A 20,533-nucleotide genomic window follows, 5' to 3' on the forward strand; every position below is an offset into this window, starting at 1 on the left:
CATACTCAATGTGTAGGTCAACCATGATGCATCCTTTGCACAGAACGGGTTTAGAGCCTCAGCCTCTAGCTGTTCCTTGTCACAGTATGACCTCGTAGACCGCTTCCATACACTTTTATATCAAAGCAACATAATCAGAGCTTTTATGGCAAAATTTTAAAATTGCTATAAATGTACTTTTTGCTTACTGTTTGACATAAAAATCTGCCGAAAATGCACTGAATGAACATAAAGTACCATTGATTTCCTTGTTTGAGTGTTTTTGCCCGTTATGTTTTGTTTTTTGGGGCAATGAAAACACATTGTACTGCGGAACACTGTTTTAACGGCTGAACAAAATCAGTGTCTGAGGTGTATTAAAACTGAAGTAACCATAGCAACAGTGCTTAGGCTTCAGGCCTGCTCATTGCTCATGAAACTATTATTGTTGAAAGAACTGGGTGAGAATTAGTCAGTATGTATTTTATGTTATCTACAATTCTATTTATGCTGAACATAAAAAGTGGGTCACAAACATATTTTATTTATTTACTTTAAGCTGTGAATGTTTACTTAATTTATTGTATAAGTGATCGCCCCCGATCGTGGCTCAAGAGTTGGGAGTTCGCCTTGTAATCGGAAGGTTGCCGGTTCGAGCCCCGGCTCAGACAGTCTCGGGCGTTGTGTCCTTGGGCACGACACTTCACCCATTGGTGGTGGTCAGAGGGCCCAGTGGCGCCAGTGTCCGGCAGCCTCGCCTCTGTCAGTGCGCCCCAGGGTGGCTGTGGCTACAATGTAGCTTGCCATCACCAGTGTGTGAATGTGTGTGTGAATGGGTGGATGACTGGATATGTAAAGCGCTTTGGGGTCCTTAGGGACTAGTAAAGCGCTATATAAATACAGGCCATTTACCATTTATAATAAAATAAGACAGTGCAGGCTCCAATTTGAACAGGGTCTGTAAAATGTACATTAAAAGAGAGTGCATGGATTTGCAAATGTCATGAACCCATGCTTTATTCACACTAGAAGATAGAAAACATAGCAAATGTTTGAACTAAGAAAATTTGCCATTTTAAAGGAACAGTGTGTAAAATCTCACCACTAGATGTCAGTAGATTGCAATAGCAATTCTGTGTTCTTACTGCCCCAATTTTTTTTTTTATTATTTATTTTTTTTTTGCTTTAAATGTCACTCAAGCCTAATATTAGCTGGCACAATGTTAGCTTACAACCAGCTGTTTGTTGTTTTATGTGGCTCGTTGCCTGTCTAATTTGCTGGCAATAAGTAATTGCAATAATATCAGGAATAAACGACCACGTTAATGTCCATTTTCCTGTGTTAGAGCCCTGACTTTAATTCAGGAGATTAGGTTTTAGGTGAGGAGAAAGACGCTGAGGTGGAATCAGGGACGGAGCAGTGGTCGAGGAGGATAAAAGCATACTGAGAAAGAGTTGATAAAAAATGTACATGTACAAATGTTAAATGGTTATGTATAGTTTAAAAGTGCTATTTGTGGTTTTTAAATTAAAAGTAACTTATGAGGCGAACTACATATGTGGCCGATCTCAGGCCACATACATAAAATGTGATTAGCCAGAATGCCAACACTCACCTCAGCTATAGTATTCAAGATGGCGAGACAACATGGTGACTTACACTAACCAGTCACATGTCTGAAGTATTACTAGATTACTTCTAAGTTTATGAGAACATGTTAATTTGTTAGAAGATGTCATTGCACAGTTATCAGTGTATATTTATGAGTACAACATGTTTTAGGTTTTATTTGTTTAAATAAAAAAAAAAAAATTACTTAGTGTACTTTATAAAGAAAAAAAATCAGGTAGTTTTGTGATGGCAACAAAAAAAGTCTGTGACAAGAACATGTTTGAGCATCTGTGTAGCATCTTTTCTTCTTTAAACAAGAGTCCATAAACTTCTGGAAACTGAGAAGATCAGCTATTGTCTTTTATGAGATGAGTGTCGTCCCATTCTTGTTGATACGGGATTCTAGCTCTTCAGCTATGAAGCCATGGTGTTTTAATGGCTACTGTGTGTGGTTTATCATCATCTTTCTAGCTTTGGCCCATGGACTGTGGTGGAAGAGGTTTAACCTGCATTTGTGGATGGTATGGTGAGCTGTGTTTAGACAGTGATTTCTAGAAGTGTTCATGAATGCATCATCATTATAAAAGAATAAAACATTTTTAATGCAGTGCCAACTGACGGTCCAAAGGTTACGGCGGCCAGTGCTGATTTTCCAGCCTTGTCACACACATGCACTTCTCCAGATTGAACCTTTGCCCATCTTTACTTCTGAAAAACTCCCACAACCCTTTTGTTGCCTCCATTCCAAGTTTTTTGAGACATGTTCAGGGCTCGCAAAATCACTAGCCCGACGTCTCGAGGCTAGCGATTTTTCCAGTCGGGCTACCAAAATCTATCTTAGCCCTGCCCGTCGGGCTATCATAGGAAAACTATATGTCAGTGCTTTTGCATTCTTTCAAAAATGTAGCTGAGTAATTATGTCATTGGCATCGATGAGCCACTGTCAATGTGTGACATATTGAAATCGCGTTTGAATTTGCGCTTGTTTTTTGCTTTCACTGTCACTTTGCGATCACGCGAACGGCGTGTAGAGTGCGGCAGCACTGATTGGTGAGTGACGATTAATTGCGCACCAATTCCTCTGACATCGTCTTATCACTCATTAGCTTACTATTCAAACGTGACAAGTGAAATCTCCCGCAGCAAGCTTAAACATGTCATAGAGGTTGATTGCGCAGAGAATCGCTTTAAGTACATGGGTAAAAGCAGCAGGATTTACGCCGGTATTTTAGTTCTGCTCAGCCAAATAAGACAGGTCAGGGTGAAGAAGGGGCAGCCAAAGAAAAGCCTACCACAAAACGGAAAAGTTATGACAAATCAGACTATGAGGCAAAAAGAAAGCGCAGCTTTTTTGGTTTTCATGGACAAAAGCTAAATAACATGATGTTCTGCCAGGTGTGTTGTGAGTTTCATTCGGTTTCTGAGTCGACAAGTGCCTTTGTTACTGGGACCAGTAATTTTAAGAAAGACCCCATCAGAACCCATGAGAAATGCAAAAAAATGCATTATTGACCAGTCTGCAATGTCTTTCCCAGAACAAACAGCAATTGCAAAAAACATACTAAAAATAAACCAAGCACAAGAAAAAGTCCTGAAAAATCTGTTTACAACAGCGTACTATGTTGCAAAGAGTGAACTACCATTGGCAAAATTTAGCAGTCTTTGCAAACTTCAAAAAGCAAATGGCCTAGATCTTGGTTCCACTTACCTCTTACCCTTGACTTCAGTGGAAATTTCCGATTCAGGATCTGACACAGATTCATGTTCTACACAGTTCTTGCAAGTTCATAGAAATTTCTGTTCAATTAGATGTAATTGAGATGTAATTTTTATACAGTTGTTGTGATTTGTATTTTAACAATTTTTGATTAATTTTTTTTCCCGTTACAATATTATACTTTAATGTATAATATTGTAAAGGAAACAAAACATAAAAAAATTGCTCTCTTTTTTTTATTCGGGCTACTTAAATTTATTTTGGGCTACCAAAAACTGAAGAGTGCTGGCCCAAAGTTTTGTGAGCCTTGATGTTGCTGGCACAAATAATGTGACTAACACTCTGATTCATCCTTTGTTAGGTCGAGAATAAAATGAAGAGGGAAAATCCAGTCAGATTTAATGTGTTGAGTCTTATGTCTGTCCCGCAGGCTTCATTTCAGCGCTCCAACAGCCATGACAAAGTGCGAAAGATAGTTGCTGAAGAGGGCCGTGCTGCTCGAAACCTCATTGCCTGGAGCGTCCCTCTAGAGAGCAAAGAGGAGGAAGGTTGGTAGCTTAATGCAAAGTAAAAAAAAAAATTTATGCCGTTAATTTATGATGCTGCAGATGTTGTTGTGGATAATTTATTAAAGGTGATAACCATATCCTGGGGTCACGGGCTATCTGTCTTTGCCAATATTGTTCAGCATTTTATATGTTATTCATTAAAAATGTTGTTGTACACTGTCAACTGGAACCAGATGGTTATTTTTCTTCTCATGGCTCAACTGATAAAATGAGTACTTCAGATTTCTTAGGCAGACTGTTTAAACTTGATGCATGCTCTTGTGTTTTAGAATAAATAAAATATATTTTTGTTTTTAAATGGTGACAATGGGGGGTTGTCTTTGAAATAGTCTAATCCTAACACTTCTGAGAAACCCACTCAACATGCTCACCCATTTTTCTCATTTTCACTCTGCTTCTCTTTTATTTGTGGGTCAGTTCAGTTTTATTTATTTAAGGCCTTGTTTTTGCTCCAAAGTTTGAGGATGAATTAAGGTTCAGCTTTTGAAATTGTAGTTTAATCTTGTGTTTGTATGTTTGTTTGTTTTTTTACATAAGGCTTACCTAATCCTCTGCAACTCTATAATTAATCATTTACAATCAAGTGTTTATTTTGTATTTCACTTCTCAATGATTCTCTTTTTTTTACATATGTGACATATTTATTTGTCACAACAATTGTATATTCATTGTTGGCCAGATTTAAGCTCTGATTATTTATCCACTATCTAAATGCAAGCCTCATATTTTTTTTTCCTCTCTCCTCTTTACTTAGCAAAGTCCAAAGGCAACTCCAGTGGCAGTTCCAGGTCTCAGAGAATCAATTCGGGACAACAAAGGAATAAAAAGCAGGTTGGAATACCGTCCTCCAACACTAGAGGGCACTTTTTACTAACTTATTTCATCTTTGACTTCTGCCTCATGCCCCTGAAACCCTAAAAAACGAATTTGATGTAAGCCTGTCTGTGGTGGTTGCGAAACTCCCCTTTTTGCAGTCTTGGTTTGGGATTCATGTTTATGTCAAAGAGGAAGATGTGGTCAAAAAGAGGGGCAAAAGGCAAAGTACTGTTTTAAAATTTTGTATGAAGTCCTTTAATATTTTTCTCCTGGATGCAACCAAAATCTGCCTCAAGTTAGCGCTCTGATGGGCCTTCACAGTGTGTACTTCTCTCTCATATGCACCTGAAATTTGGCAAACTATTTGTGCCTACCAATACAAGAGATTGGACTCTTGTACATCAACAAACATCAACTGGACTGTTAAATGTTTAATAATGTTAGTTTCTTTGTAAGTGGGCTTCCATACAAAAATAATGAGGTAAAGGTAGCATGACTCTGTAACACTGCTGTGCAGTCAGTGTTTGTGCTTTCCCTACAAATCCAGCCACATGATGTTAAAAATTCAGCTCACTGTGATGTCAGTGCTTCAGCAGTCAAAGTTTCTCATTTAACATTTAGTTTTTATCATTATTTTAAACTGATCAGGGTTTAGTTGGAAATCTTCATTATTTAGTGCAAGTAGCTGTTTGAAAAACATTTCAAAACCAAAAATATGCAGTGAGGTAAAATTTATAATATATCTTATTCTTTATTTATTGGACACCGGAGATTTTCAGAATAAAAGATTAATTGAGCTCAGTCAGAAGTCATTTCCTCATCAGATTCCCAGTTATGAGAAGCTATTGGGCTACTGTCCAAACTTCTTTACCTGCAGATCTCAAATTAGATTTTTTTTTTTTTAACCATTTGTCAAATTTTAGTTTAATGTTGTTGTTATTTTGTTTTGTTTTTTTAATCACTAAACAGTAAGTGTTTATTAAAGGCTTTGAAGTGATATTTGTTTTAAATTTGTGAGTTAGATATTGAAATAAAACAAATGAATAAACTAAAGCCTAAAAGTAAAGCACACCATACTGTTATAAAGGGACTCATTAATAAACTGGAGTGCTTTGTGTTTTACTTTTGGCCTTAAGTACAGATAATTTGTCAAGAGATTGCGATAATGTGTATGTTTACGTTTTTAAAAAATATTCTTGCCATTTTCCTAAATGTTCTCTCTTATTGTTCGTGGGGCTCTGCTCGTGGTGTTTTCTGTGGTGTTTGCATTCAAAGTGGTAGTTCGACGTAATGTTTCCATCATATTTGCTATTATCTTGGCGCTATAAAACCTATGTTCGGTGCCTTAGTCAGCAGAAATCCTTACAGAGCACCTGTAAATGGTAGGGGGAAGACAGAGCTTTTCAGTTTGCTCTTTCTCCACAGAATGCTGCCGTGGAAAATAAAGGCACAGCTGGAGCTTTGCTGGAAAAGGGGCCAGAGAAGAGCCCCACAAAAGTCAGACAGCCCCGAAAGGTGGACCTGCGAGCGCGCTACTGGGCATTCCTCTTTGACAACCTGCGTCGGGCTGTGGATGAGATTTACGTCACTTGTGAATCTGATCAGAGCGTCTTAGAATGCAAGGTTAGTCTGCATCGAGGAGCGAAAAAAAAGGGGGGGGGGGCGGGCGAGAGAGTTCTGCATAGGAATGCTGATCGTAGTTTTGGGATCACTGGGTTTATGTCCTGACCAGTACAAATGTCTTTAGCAAGTTTGAAATGTCGTATGATTTGTGAACACTAGAGGGGGACATTGAAAGCATGACAAACATCTCACATTCCTCTCGAGTCTGCTTAATGTCAGAGGGGCTCTCTGAAGGCTTGCTGGTGAGACAATTATCACAGGGCTCTCTCTTCACATTGGCATGAATAATATTGATGACTGACTGTAAACAATACGTATGCATGTTAATAACAGGGTTTGGCGGTTTCCGCTCTTTGACATAAACCACCAACATTTCTGATTCTCTGCTTTGCGGAAGTGTATTTTGGTAGCACTGATATGTCGCTCCAGAGCGTATGGGCGTGATAGTACCGGTCATTGATTCTTCTGCCGTGGTGCATTATGCTGATCATTGTCCTGGTAACGGTCTGCGGTCAGTACCACAGCCCTCTGGTGTGGTCGGCTCGCTGTCATTGCCACAGCGCAGCTCCCTGTGGCGTGATCAGCACGCTGTCATGTGTCCTGTGTCAGACAACAAGCTGCTAGTTGTGTTTTTTCCTTTCTCATACCACTATATCTCTCGACACGCTAATGCTGTCTAATGGCCATGAAGCTGGGCGCTGTTCATAATCCCCCATCCCACCCAGCTTGGGCTTAATGGACACTGATAAATGATGGAGTCATCTGGAGGGGAAGCAGAGTGCTCTGATAGCCCCCAGCCACAATCCCCTGGTGTAGCTGTGGGCAATCAGCATGTGTACTCTCTCACACAAACGGCTCACCATTTTTTCCACCTAAAAACTTATGAACATCAACACAATCATTATCAGGAAGTAATTCTCTGCCGCAGCTCTGTTACTGTAATACTTTATGCAATTTTGAGGGGAATGTAGCCCTGACCTAATGTTTTTCCATTCACAGGGTAATTGTCCATAAACCAGAATGATTCCTGTGTGTTTAAGCATAATCCCCAAAACCTCAGTTCTAATTACTTCACACAAACTGCTTATTTTACCCATTTTTAACTTTTTTTTTTTTTTTAGCAATATCACCCAGTACAGGCAAGAAACATACGAAACATACTCTGTATTCTTCTTGCTTTGAGGTCAGTTAAGACTTGTATTTTCTAATTTGTGTACATGGACAGAAACGGGCTATTCTGGACTTCTGGCGTTCAAATAAATTAAAAAAAACAAAACAAGACAATGTGAAGTATAAAATATTTCCTTCCCAGAAGTCAATAAGTCTGACCTTGACTGAACATGACATGGCTGATCATTTTTGTTTGGACCACAAGCTTTTACTGGCCCTCTTGCTTTATGACAATGCCTCGTGAAGGTTAAATCCATTTCTCATGAATTATTATTTGGTGGTTATTTTTGGCTAAGCGTGTCTGTTCTCTGTCCTCTGCTTTATGGTGCTTTCACTCAATGTTGGTTTAGCTGTCAAATGCACAGCAAACCTTCATTACCAAATGAAGCGAGCCGCAGCAGTAGACACTGGCTGTTAACCAGCCCTAATCAGCAAACCTGCTCAATGCATCTTTCACTGGACTGACTTGTCTATTAACTAAAAGCACTGTGAAGGTTTACTCTCAATTACCACTCCCTTCATGCTCCCCATCAATCAGTTGTGTCTGTTTCATTAGAGCTCTGGGGAGAAAAAAACCCCTCCACAGCCTACCACTTCTGAGTAACCAACACCGGCTGAGTACAAGTGCAGATAATGGGCATTTGTTAAAAGGAATTTGCCTTCATTGTTCTTGAAGTTTCAGTCAAGTGTTTTTCTTAACATTCATTGAAACTTTGTGGGTCAGCTCCTGCTTTCTAGCAAAACTTTGCAAGTTCTCTTTTGTCAGTTCTTAATTTATTACGTACAATTTTTTAGGAAAAAAAAATCTGTGACGAAGATAATAAAAAGGCTGTTTTTTACTTCTTTTTTTCAGTTTATCCTTTTGATAATAAAGTGTCACAAAAGGGTTAAACATGCCAAACCTTTTTCCCGTGGCCCATGGTACCACACTGAAATATCTTATTTTAGTCAAAAATATATGTTCAATATACTCAAATGTACCTAAACGTTGGAACAAGTGAATTAAAAATTTCTGACTACAAACTCAGATCAAAATCAGCTAATGATTATTTTTAAATAACCTTTTGGAAACGTATGACTATGAATTCTGCTTTGTGGTTTGCACAATTTACAGCAGACACTGCAATGGATTTTTCTTGGTGTTTGCAGGGATATGTAAGAAGATTTTAAAATGCTTTTAGTGTTGAGCAAATATTGAGTGCACATCCATCAGTTATTTATTTTAAACTTGAGGGGTTTTTGTGTGCTATATTTTTTTATTATTTTTTTTTATTATTCATATTTTGTGTTTTCTAAATTGTGGTTTCTCTGTACTGTTATACCTGCTGTCTTCAGGAGGTGTTGATGATGCTGGACAACTATGTACGGGACTTCAAAGCTCTCATAGACTGGATCAACCTTCAGGAGAAGTTGGAGAAAACAGATGCTCAGAACAGGTCATTTTAAGATGCTCTTCACTTTTTCAGTGGGCCTCATTCACAAGCATTGCTCACGAACAATCTGACTGTAAACTAGGCATACATTTTGTGCACAAATCTGTGTGCAAACACATTTAGTACATTATTTTATGAGGACATTTAGATTTGCCTCAAATCATGCTTACAATTGATGGAAGCCAGACTGTATCAAAAAAAATGTAAAGATACATATTTGAACTGTGATGTAGTGATGGTGTCTTATTAGTTACTATTTACAGTTTTCTAAACCAAGCTAAGCCAAAAAATGTTCATAAACAATAATAAGGAATTAAACTGCATGTTTAGAACATAGTATATTAACTGACAATGTGTAAGCTAGCCCCCCCCTCCTCCATTAAACATATGCAACCTTTTCAATACTAGTTTTTACCAACACAAAGACCAGACAAAATAAAGGGCACAAAACGTTCCAGATATTTAATGCACAATATGTCACTCCCAAGGAAATCCACTTTGGGAAACTTGTTTTCTTATATAGAGAAACAGACGCATGGTAGCATGCAGATTGAGATGTGAAACCAAAGCTGGTCCGATTTTGATTTACTAACATACCCACAGTTTTGTTCTGTCAGAACAAAATTGGTTTGTGTGCTTTTTTTTTTTTTTTTCCCTAAATCCAACAGTACTCTTGAACGGTACTATTTTCTGGTCAGAGTAAGGGGCATTTCCAAACTCGTATGAGGCCCATTGTTTTTGTTTTTCTTTCATTCTCATTCTCATTCTCTTCCCACTTTGAATTGCTCCCTGAGGTGGAACCAAAAATGCGGGTGTCCGGTCCCTGGCTTTGAGTCACAAACAGAATGAATCAATAGCCTTGGCTTTAATTCAAAGAGATCCAGCAGTTTATTGGCTTCTCTTTAACACAGTGACCATTGCAGCTGTAAATTTGAAACGGGCTGTTAATCAATAGAACAACCTGGAACTTTTACATGCTTCATTTATTGCATACATTGCTACAAGTGAATCAACCATCTGACTGATTTCGCAAATGTGTGAGTCAAGCGTTTGTGTTTGGCAACTAGAAAAAGTTTAGTGATGTACGGCACTTTCACTTTTGTTCAGGCCAACTTCTTTAGCCTGGGAGGTGCGTAAGATGTCTCCGGGACGCCATGTGATGCCAAGCCCCACAGACAGAATGGTACCTACGCCAGGTGCACGTCGCGCCCTCAACTTTGGGTAAGCTTTTACCTGTTATTGTTTCCAGTCTACCATTGTATCATAAAGCATCCTGTGATTCACCAATCAATATTTGTTATGATGCATTATGGTTGTTTTTGTAGAGGTTAGGAAGTGCAGACTATCTAGCAAGACAGCCAATGAAGCATTTGTTTAATGCAATTTGTTGAGTGTCTCACTCTTGGGCAGCAGAATCAGTGGAAGGTGTAGATGAAAGTGTCAGTTAAAGTCTGCTGAAGCATCGGTTCAATATGTGCACCGCTCTGTAATCTGATGCTGCAGGAAATGGATATTGATCATGACGGAGGCCTGTTGTCCAATACGTCCATTGCTATCTCACAGTGGAATGTACTCAGATGCTTTGGCTAGACGCTTTCTTAAGATTGCTGAAGCTTTACAGACAGGCAACACAGTAGGAGCTGCTCAGACATTGAAGGAGGGGATGGTACCTGTTGAGTTTAATGGCCATTTGTTTGTTCTGATGCATGCTCTGTATGTGTCTTCATCAGTGGTCCTCCTGCAACCAGGCACTCTCACACAGGCCCCAGCTGGGCAGACCGAGTAAAGTGCACTCAGTCCGTCCTTGGCTCCTGTCAACCCACAACATCCCAGGCAGAAAAACCTGGTAAGAAACCCCTCATAAAATCGCACTTCACTCTGTACTTAAAAGAGAGTGCAGTTTAATCTTCTCCTTGATTTACGGAGCGCCTTGTGTGTTCACAGGTAAAAAGGACGCAGAAGGCTGGGAAACGGTACAGCGAGGACGCACTGCCAAACCTCGCTCTGCCGCCATGATTGCCAAGGTCAGTCCTGTCTTGGCTAGCGTCACCCCAAAACAGGACAACAATAAGAGTAACCAGTCGCGTGTGCCACCACAAGCAAATGAGCAACTCCGTCCCGAGTGTCCCCGCCACAAGGACGTGAGTCAGACAGACACCAAGCAGCAAATCCCTTCGGAGCCTGAGCCACAAGAGGAGGTTGAAGGTCCAGAGAATGGACAAATAATGGAGGTACTAATGTTTAGTACCTTGTGACGTCTTTCTGCCCGAACAGTCCCTGGGTATCAATTATTCATGATAAGCGTGTATTGTAACACTAGACCATTTTATCAGCCGTATTTGTTTTTGTTTGGGCTTGATGGTATTCATAGACAGACTGTCGAGACGGGGATATCAACTTTGAAACGATTGATTGCGCGCTGACATTTCAGAGGCATAAAGCCCATCTTCACTGTCATGAAATAAATACGCAGACAATGCATCAAGACACACTTGGTAAGGGTGTGTTATAGCTATCTAAATTGTATTTGCATTCTTTGTTTATTTTAATCATAAGTGGATATTTAGGGCATGTCGGTTCCAGCTTCCTTGCATGATTTGTTTTTCAGCTGTGTGTCGAATAGTGACTGTTTTGGTTTTATTTTTGTATTGCTTTTATGAATTGCTTTATATATGCATGTCTTTAATTGAGTTTGCGTGTGTTTGTGTGTGTGTGTGACTGTCGGTGCAGCCCCCAGCAGAGAGTGCACAAGGCTCGGGGCAGTGTGTCGACGCACCCTGTGAAGACGTGCCTCCCACCATAGCAGCCCTTACCCCATTCCAACCCCCAGAGCACACCCCATCCATAACCTCACCAACAGACATTACCTTATCAGTCCCAGTTTCTGTCGTGACCCTCGCCACATCACTAGATCTACCCCAGACGGATGGCCTCAGTACACAGTTGGCCTTTGGGGACAGTGGGGCTGAGGGGGGCACGTCACAGGGCATGGCCACATCTGCTGCAGGACAGGCTGAGACTCCCATGGCAGCGGTGAAACTGGAGAGTGTGCTGGACCCCACAGAGCTTTCTACTGTGAGTGCTGAGAGATGGAGGAGCAGAGGGAGGGGAGGGCTGGGAGGGCAGGGATCCCCAAGGATCTTTCACCGCCTAAACAAAGTCAATCTTAAGAGACCTCCAGACCAAATGTGCAGGCAAGAGTATATAGCTCTGTGTAGTGTTGTTGTAGTACCATTCACTGTTAAGAATAGTTGTGTGTAGATGTAGATTGTATTCAACCTACTCCAACCAAGTTTTACTGAACACAAAATGCTCCACAAACTGAATTATTTATTTATTTATTTTCGCATAAAGTTTTTAATTACTGTTGTCTTCTGCTTCAGGCTTTGTCTTTTCTTTAAGGCCTCATTTGGAGAATGCAAACACAGTTCCATTTAATTAAAGGATGAATTTGCATTTAAATATGATTTATATTATGTAGAACCTTCCCTTAGTCTGAATATTAACTAGTCTGATCTTTTGCAGAATACTGGTATACCTACACTGAAGACTGAAAACTACTCGTGTATAGTGCTGCAAATGCAGATCCTTTTGAGAAGCCTCTTCCTTGTTAGTTTACGCTTGATTTAGAGTAATTCCGGCCCTGAAATAATCCCTTATTTTCACAATAATACCTCAAGTCCTCATACATAAAACCCTTAAATAAACTGCCAGTTTCATAGAGCAAAACCATGCCTCCTTCCACCATCTCTTCATCCTCACTGTTAATGTGCCATGCATGTATTTTGGATGCTTCCTCACTTGTGAGAATTGTGGTGATTGTGTGGTACAAACTGTGATTGGGTTGGTATGTTATCCCCCCCCCTTATATTTGGTTCCAGTGACAAATCAAATCACCTTTACAGAAGCTAAAATATATACAGGTGTTCTCATGAATGCTTTTCTTCAATTACAAAACAGTGACCGTGTTTTGTTTAGTATTTAATAGCATTTACTCATTGACCAGCAGTTTTTCTCTTGGTTCAGGAATAGTTCAGGAAAGTAGGGTTTCAGTGGTGCTGGAGAGATATTGGATAATATAGCTTTCATGTAATCTAACTACTTACATTTCTTCAGTGCTATTTTTGATTAAAGAGGAATCAATTCTGCAACTTTTATTTTTCAAAATCAACACAGAAAATTAGTATTTGAACCAAATGTTCAGTGTAAACCAATATTGAATAGTGTACTTGGTGTACAGTGGGATAGTTTTAACATTTATGGAATGTGAAATGTGTGTGAGGTGGAATCTGTGCTCTCTGTTCAGCCCCAGTCTATGGCAGAGGTCCTGGCCAAGAAAGAGGAGCTGGCAGACCGGCTGGAGAAGGCTAACGAAGAGGCAATCGCTAGTGCCATTGCTGAGGAGGAGCAGTTGACGAGAGAGATTCAGGCTGAGAACAATGACCTGGAGACTGACAATGAAAGTGACTTCTCTGTAAGATCCGTCATGTTTTTTATTATGCTTTTGAATGTTTGGTACTTTTAATTTGACAGTCATTAAAATGGTATTTAAGATGTTTTTTTGTTATTATGAATCTACTATTAAAAAAAACAAAAACAACCCTCAATTATTTACCACAGGCCAGCATCGGTAATGGAAGCTGTGGAGCTAATATAGATTGGAATGACATGCTGGCGGATTACGATGGTATGAAAGGCAACATCTGAGATTTAAACACTTTTTGTAAAGGTAAACACTGCACTCAAGTCTATTTTTGTTGTCCTTCCTGTAGCTCGGGAACCATGGCGGCAGACTACATCATGGGGCGACATGGTAGAGGAAGAGCCCGCTCGGCCTCCTGGACATGGCATCCACATGCATGAGAAATTGTCCTCACCGTCACGTAAAAGGTACCACATCATATATTGCATTTTCTTTTTTTCCCGGCTAGTTGGCTTATTTCGTAACTCAAACTAACGAGATCAGCACAGTTCTTTTTCTTTTTGCCTTCCTGAACAGCACCAAGGTTTACTCTTTAGCAGCCCTCTCCCCTCCCCTACTTTGACAAGGATTGATCCCTGCATCCGGAAAATCAAAGGCTCACTTACTGTGTCTGACCTCTTTCTTTTTAGCTTACCACCCAGAATGTCTAAACAGGCCCTAGGTGTCTGTTAGGGTCTGCGTCTGCCTTCCACATTGTTGATAAGGAGAGGGGAAAGAGATGAATGATGCATTTCCATATTTTTGACAGGACCATTGCAGAGTCAAAGAAGAAACATGAGGAGAAACAGCTGAAGGCGCAGCAGCTGAGGGACAAACTCAGAGAAGAAAAGACGCTCAAGCTGCAGAAGCTGTTGGAGAGGGTGAGTAAGTCTGCATGAACTTGACGGAAAGCACCGCGAAGAAGTTCCATGCAAGCTAAGCTTAGCCTGGCTCGCAGCGAGAGATTCTGTCAGCACACTGCCCGATAGAATCACCAAATATTGTAACCCATTCCAGTCACATCTAGGCCAGCTGGCCACAGGCAGTCGTAATGGAGACTCCCAGCCAAAATCAACAGTCTTTCATGAAGTTTGTTTTTGTACTCTCAGCCATGGCAAGAGGAGTTAGTCCCAGAATAATTCAGGTTAACCACATAAATCCATGAAGTGGTGTTTAGTCTCATTAATCCCCACGTGAACACACCGGGAGAGGTTAGAAACCGAGCGGTCAGGAATCTATTGTCTGTTTGGTCTTAAAGAATACACTGTGGATTTTTCTTGCTGCTTGCTTTTCACTTTCTGCAGGAAAAAGATGTGAGGAAATGGAAAGAGGAGTTGTTGGAGCAGCGGCGGAGGATGATGGAGGAAAAACTGTTGCACGCCGAGTTTAAGAGGGAGCTGCAACTGCAGGCTATTGTGAAGAAAGCTCAAGAAGAGGAGGCCAAGGTATTAAGAGCGAATCTCTTGCAGTCATGCATTTTATATATATATATTTTCATATTGTCATTCAAGGATGTGTTTTTGCAGGTGAATGAAATTGCTTTCATCAACACCCTGGAAGCCCAAAATAAAAGGCACGATGCCCTTGCCAAGTTAAGTGAATATGAGCAACGACTTAATGAACTGCAAGAAGAGAGACAAAGGAGGCAGGAGGAGAAGCAGGCCAGAGATGAGGCTGTGCAGGTGATTAAGAAAAACCTTTTATGCCTTCATTTATGTTCTCTAATAGGATTTTTAAATTACCAATCCCCACTCTATTCCGCTCCTGTGTAGGAGCGTAAGCGGGTCCTGGAAGCAGAGCGACAGGCAAGAGTGGAGGAGCTGCTGATGAAGAGGAAGGAGCAGGAGGCTCGTATTGAACAGCAGAGGCAGGAAAAGGAGAAAGCCCGAGAGGATGCAGCACGGGAAAGAGCGAGGTTTGTACTTCCAAATCACTTCAGCATGAGTGGAAAACTTACTTTTTGTCCCCCTTTGAGGGGGCGGTTTAAGATTGAGAGATTAAGATTTAAATGGGAAGATATCTGATTTTTATTCTTTAGTCACCAATCAATAGCCCAGGACGAGACTTTCATACAGTGTCAGCTGTCTGTGACTTTGTAAACTGTCCTGATATAGTTGTGCAGTTTTTCCTGCTCACAATGAAACATTGGAGGAGGTGCTAAATTATTCCAGTAAGCAGAATACAGCTTACCACAACTTTAAGTGGCCCAGCAAAGTATCTAGCTATTTTTTATGAATGATGTAGTTAAGTGTTTTATTGTAGATGTTTTCTCTGTTATTATGGATTACTGAGGGGTGGATTGATGAGCTGAAATAGCCGTTCTATTCAAATGAAATCTACAAGTCGTAGTGTCAAAAAAAAGAAACGCACCCTCTGATTAAACAGGCTACATCACTTTGATTCTTGCTGTCTTTTTAAGACTTTTAGATGCACTTATTTGTCATTTTATGTCCCATCTGCAGAGACCGAGAGGAGCGTCTGGCTGCTCTCAGCGCTGCTCAACAAGAAGCCATGGAGGAGCTGCAGAAGAAAATTCAGATGAAGGTACGTTTATACAGCGCCACCTTGCTTCTTTAACAAACATTAGACAAGAGTCCATGTTTCTCGTATGACCCGGGTTTTTTGGTTTCTTCCATAGCATGATGAGAGCAGCCGCAGGCATATGGAGCAAATCGAACAGAGGAAAGAAAAGGCTGCTGAGCTCAGCAGTGGTCGACATGCTAACACAGACTACGCACCTAAACTGACACCATATGAGCGCAAGAAACAGTGTTCACTGTGTGGAGTTGTGGTATGTAAAGTTTCCAATCAGTCTCTGGATCAGTTAGAGTACTTCACTAATATTTAATGCAGTATCCGAACTATTAACTAACTCTACAACTAACTTTACCAATTAACTTAAATATTTTTATTTTAATCTCCTGAACTAATATATTTATGCGTCTTTGCTATATATAAACATGAGGAAAGCAAAAAAAAAAAAAAGAAGACCACATTTGACAGGCTGTATGTACACAGAATTACTAACCTGAAGGTGATTCAGAGGAGTTTTGAAAGAGGCCACATTTAAATGAGGATTTAACAGCACCGATTAAACACAGTCACCTAAACACAGATTTTATGAATGGATGATTAAATGCACATTATAAACACCACTACACACATACATTTAATTTTTCTTTGGAGCATCAGGCAACGAGCAGACACATTTATCTCTGATTAACTGGCTGCCACCAAAACAAGGGTGGGACACCTTGAGTTTTCAAACCAGCATCAGAAAAAGGGGTGGGGAGGAATCTTGTTAAAATGTTAGATGACCTTGGCCAGCATCTGACACCAGGGATCATAGATGGGTCAGCAGCAAGCACTTTATTTAATTATATTAAACACAAACCATTCCAAATGGGCCTGTTTCCAGAAATGGCAGGAAAACATTGCCTATTGTACACCTGTCTCTTCTAGTTCCTGTTTCTCAAACATCCGCTACAGCTAGTCGGCAATCTGTGATGAGTCAACTGTTGTCATCAGCTTGCTTTTCTTTTTTTTCCCCTTGTATGTACATGGTTGCCCTAAGTTCTGTTTATATAATAAAAACCAGAACAATTAAGTGAGATACAGAAGTATATCACTGCAGCATAATGTATGGCAATTGCTCTAACCATTGTCAGCCCCAAGATCTTCATCCATTGGTATTGGCTTATTTTAGTGAATGAACCTAGGGGTTACGCCAAGACCCAAAATATGATAAGATGAGTATTCTGAACAGTCAGTCGTGCAAATCTGCTATAGCAGAGTATATGGAGCTTGAACTAAACATAATAAATCCCTTTCTAAACTAAGCTTTAGAGGAGGCAGTTCTTGTCCCAGTGTATGTGTCTCTGTGGTATATTGTTTCACCACGGCAACATGGGGCCCTGTTGACCTTCTCCTGCCTCTTTCTCCATTGTGTCCACAGCACTGACCTCTGACCACTCTGTTTGTATTTGTAGATAACCTCAGAGGTGCACCTGTTCAGCCACACCAAGGGCAAGAGGCACCAACAGGCCGTGCGAGACAGCAGCAGCATCCAGGGACGGGAGCTCTCCGATGAGGAAGTGGTGCGTATCACTGTCACCCAGCTGGGAGCAAACATCCTCTCACTCTGCCAAAGAGTATTGCCCTGTTGCTGCCTGTTTCATGTAAAAAAAAAAAAAAAAAAAATAGACAAAGAGCACAGTCTTTTATGACACGGTCATTATTGATGTTTATACGTCCTCTTATATACTGCCACAGGCCTGTAGCTGGCTTTGTGAGATTACAAATGAGCCTTGAAATGTACTCAGTTAGGGTTCAGCGCTTCAGTGGAGGACTGACATCACCCTCTTGTCTCCAGGCTTTTTTATTTTTTGTGTGTCATGGAGCACTTTTCCATGGGAAGGCAGCTCATTAATGCAAGGTAACCTCTCAGGCTGCAATATGAGATTGGCTTTTCAGCAGGGCTCATTGTGAAGGTGACAACTGTTGGTGCTGTACGCAGAACCTTTGGCTTCAGCAGCTCCTTCATTCAAAGCTTTTTTTTCAGTGAGGAGTAATTGATAACTTTCCTTTTTTTAATCATTTCCTTTCCAAATGCAGTTTCTTTTTGTTTCCTTTTTGACAGCATCATAACCTTGGGTTTGGGGAGAAAAACAGTTTATATATGAACACTTATGCCTTGTATTTGCTTGATTCACTACATTTTTAGCAGTAATCCTAATACAACCTTAACTTGTCATTTTTCAGCACTAATCATTCAGAATTTAGGTCATTGCTGAAGTCATCCTCATAATATCCTGCATCTTAATCTTGATGTCATGCTTGGACAATTTGTATTAGATGTGTTATTACAGGACTGAGGCTTTAGCCATTCCTGTACCTCTAATATATAACATTTAGATGTCCAGAATTATCTTTTCTTATTTAAAGTGAAGAGACTTTGTTTGGATAGATTCATCTGCCCCACATATTATTTATATCAAAGCTCAGTTTCACAATTTCATTCACACCGCTGCCAACTATTTTTCACTGTGGCTCCATAACTCTTCCTGCAGCGAAGGATTTTTAATTAAAATGAAGATGGTTTGTCCAACTGTGCTGTGAGGTCTGTGAGGTCACTCCATAGTTTTTCAGCAGAAGCCGATGTGCCCTCATATTTTTTCATTCTCTCCCATTCTGAGAGACTTGTGAATTAAATTGAAAATTCACTTGTATTCAACAGGGTGGATCGATATACGGGTAGAGGACTTGAGATTGCTTTCCTTTTTTTTTTTTTTTTTTCTGCTTTGATATAATGAAATAACATCCAAAACCCATATAACGCAAGGAATTTATATCTAGGGTAATTAATAAATAGGTTTCTCAGAGGAAAGGCTGTTCTTGTCTTTAGCGACTGGCAAGCACGATGAGTAGAGTGATCGCCACGCTGCATCGGGTATCAGAACTGACTTAGGCGAGGCACTGAGTAGTCCTCAAGGACTTGTTGAAGCTGTACTGATAGATACAAATAGAGACGCCTGTTGAAAGGTCCAGAAATTTTCTCCCACCACACACGATTTTGAGATGTGCGGTCGATTCGGTATAGCAACAAAGCTGCTGTTTAAAAGAGCAGTCTCTCCACCAGAATTTGTGTAGTTCAAGCGATTTAAGATTATTTACCTGATAATGAAGGAATAGTTGATTTGCTTTTTTGTTTGCTTTCTGTATGACTTCTGTCCTTCTTTTATGACTGTGTGATTTGCTCAACTAGCAGCCGAGTCTTATCTCTTTATCAAAGAGACTGCATGAAAAGGCTGTTTGTGTATGCCAAATGGAAGTCTACCACGCTGGCCTTTGTATGGTAGAAAAGATGGACTGGATGAGCATATCTTGTAGAATTTGTATTTCTGTAGGCTGTCTTTTTGATCTGTTAAAGGGCAGTTTGTGTCAAGAGGAAGATGAGATGTTTATAGTACTATCTAGTTTCTCTCACCAGAGGCAACGTGTAGCTGCAATGCCCTTTGACCAGTGTTTGTGTAGTTTTGTTGCAGAGGTTCCTTTGGTAGGTAAATATATGTTGTTAAATCTTCTCATCCTAAATTCACAAAGTACATAACAACCTTCAAAAAAGACAAAACAAAGAAAAACAGAATTTATATCCCAATGGATACGTTTTATGTAACTAGTCTTTCCCAACAGATGTGTTTTATCTGTTGGTGAAGCAATTCCATTAAGTGAGCAGCCAGTTCACAGGATGGCCTCTCTGAGAGATTACTGAGCTGCTGTCTTCTAAGCGAGGGATAGCTACGGTCACGAGATATTAGTGACCTGTGATATCAGTGAAACGAGGGCAGAAGTGTGCAAATGCAAATCAGAGGAAACTACAGTCACATTCATTTCAGTGAATCGGTCCTGAAGCTTTGAAAATCTTGCTTCAACTTTAAATGAGGAATGTAATATTGAGATTTAATTGAATTTAATATTGTGATTGTGTGTGTGGTCAAATTTAAACTGGCGTGTTTTGTGTCGTCTTTGTATAGAAACTAGAACTAGAGTCACACTCTGTTACTTTTGGGAAAAAAAACCCCAAATCATTCAAGAATGCTTCCAAATGAAGTGCCTTGATTTCTTTTATTCTTTTCTTGAACATTAAGACAGTGTCTTAGTTTTTCTCTCGCTCTCTTTCTCTCTCTTTTCAATTTTATATGTATTTGAAGCAAATGTCCCATTCTTAGTCTCCCATGGTTGAAATCCTGTGAATCTTTAGTTATAAACTATGTTTTCCACAGTAAGTAAACCTTTAGTTTTAGGCATTAGTTTTGTGGCACTTGAGCCCAACTAATGACAACTGTTTCATATGACGCCTCTCGGTGAAGAGCCCTATTCAGGGAGCAGGTGCAGGAAAAACTTTGACCAAAGGCTGTGGCATCACACAAGATAACTTGCCTACATAACTGAAACCCTTTGTCTGGGGCCATTGTATCCTTTGGGGTGCTGGATGACAGTGTAATTTAGTAATTGGTTTCTTCCGCATGTGTCATGCTGTTCAAATTGGGTTATATTCTCTTGTCTATGAGTAGAAATATCATAATTGTCTGACAGGAAGCAACACCTCCTGGCCTGCAGCATGTCCGTGGGCAGGCAGGTGGCTTCAAAAGA

General features: G+C 40.2%; 1 protein-coding gene across 4 annotated transcripts in view; it reads left to right on the top strand.

The window, feature by feature from the left end:
• The window catches only part of scaper (S-phase cyclin A-associated protein in the ER), a 58,030-nt gene that overhangs the window by 2,979 nt on the left and 34,518 nt on the right, over positions 1-20,533 (top strand). For 3 of the 4 annotated variants that reach the window (XR_006054707.1, XM_042223550.1, XM_042223551.1), the window contains exons 2-19: positions 3,739-3,856; positions 4,632-4,708; positions 6,119-6,316; positions 8,822-8,922; positions 10,027-10,140; positions 10,650-10,765; positions 10,864-11,150; positions 11,650-11,994; positions 13,226-13,393; positions 13,540-13,606; positions 13,692-13,809; positions 14,151-14,262; positions 14,686-14,826; positions 14,908-15,063; positions 15,154-15,296; positions 15,844-15,925; positions 16,020-16,172; positions 17,371-17,478. Coding sequence is in view for 3 of the 4 variants with exons in the window: in XM_042223550.1 (XP_042079484.1) it covers positions 3,739-3,856; positions 4,632-4,708; positions 6,119-6,316; positions 8,822-8,922; positions 10,027-10,140; positions 10,650-10,765; positions 10,864-11,150; positions 11,650-11,994; positions 13,226-13,393; positions 13,540-13,606; positions 13,692-13,809; positions 14,151-14,262; positions 14,686-14,826; positions 14,908-15,063; positions 15,154-15,296; positions 15,844-15,925; positions 16,020-16,172; positions 17,371-17,478 (2,604 nt within the window). In the remaining variant the exon portion in view is untranslated. The remainder of the gene's footprint in view (positions 1-3,738; positions 3,857-4,631; positions 4,709-6,118; positions 6,317-8,821; positions 8,923-10,026; positions 10,141-10,649; positions 10,766-10,863; positions 11,151-11,649; positions 11,995-13,225; positions 13,394-13,539; positions 13,607-13,691; positions 13,810-14,150; positions 14,263-14,685; positions 14,827-14,907; positions 15,064-15,153; positions 15,297-15,843; positions 15,926-16,019; positions 16,173-17,370; positions 17,479-20,533) is intronic. The other variant, XM_042223552.1, reaches the window with a different exon arrangement.

Source organism: Haplochromis burtoni, unplaced genomic scaffold (genome assembly GCF_018398535.1).
Source record: "Haplochromis burtoni strain Fernald_Lab_line unplaced genomic scaffold, NCSU_Asbu1 Contig_114, whole genome shotgun sequence".
In the NCBI taxonomy this organism is placed as follows: Eukaryota; Metazoa; Chordata; class Actinopteri; order Cichliformes; family Cichlidae; genus Haplochromis; species Haplochromis burtoni.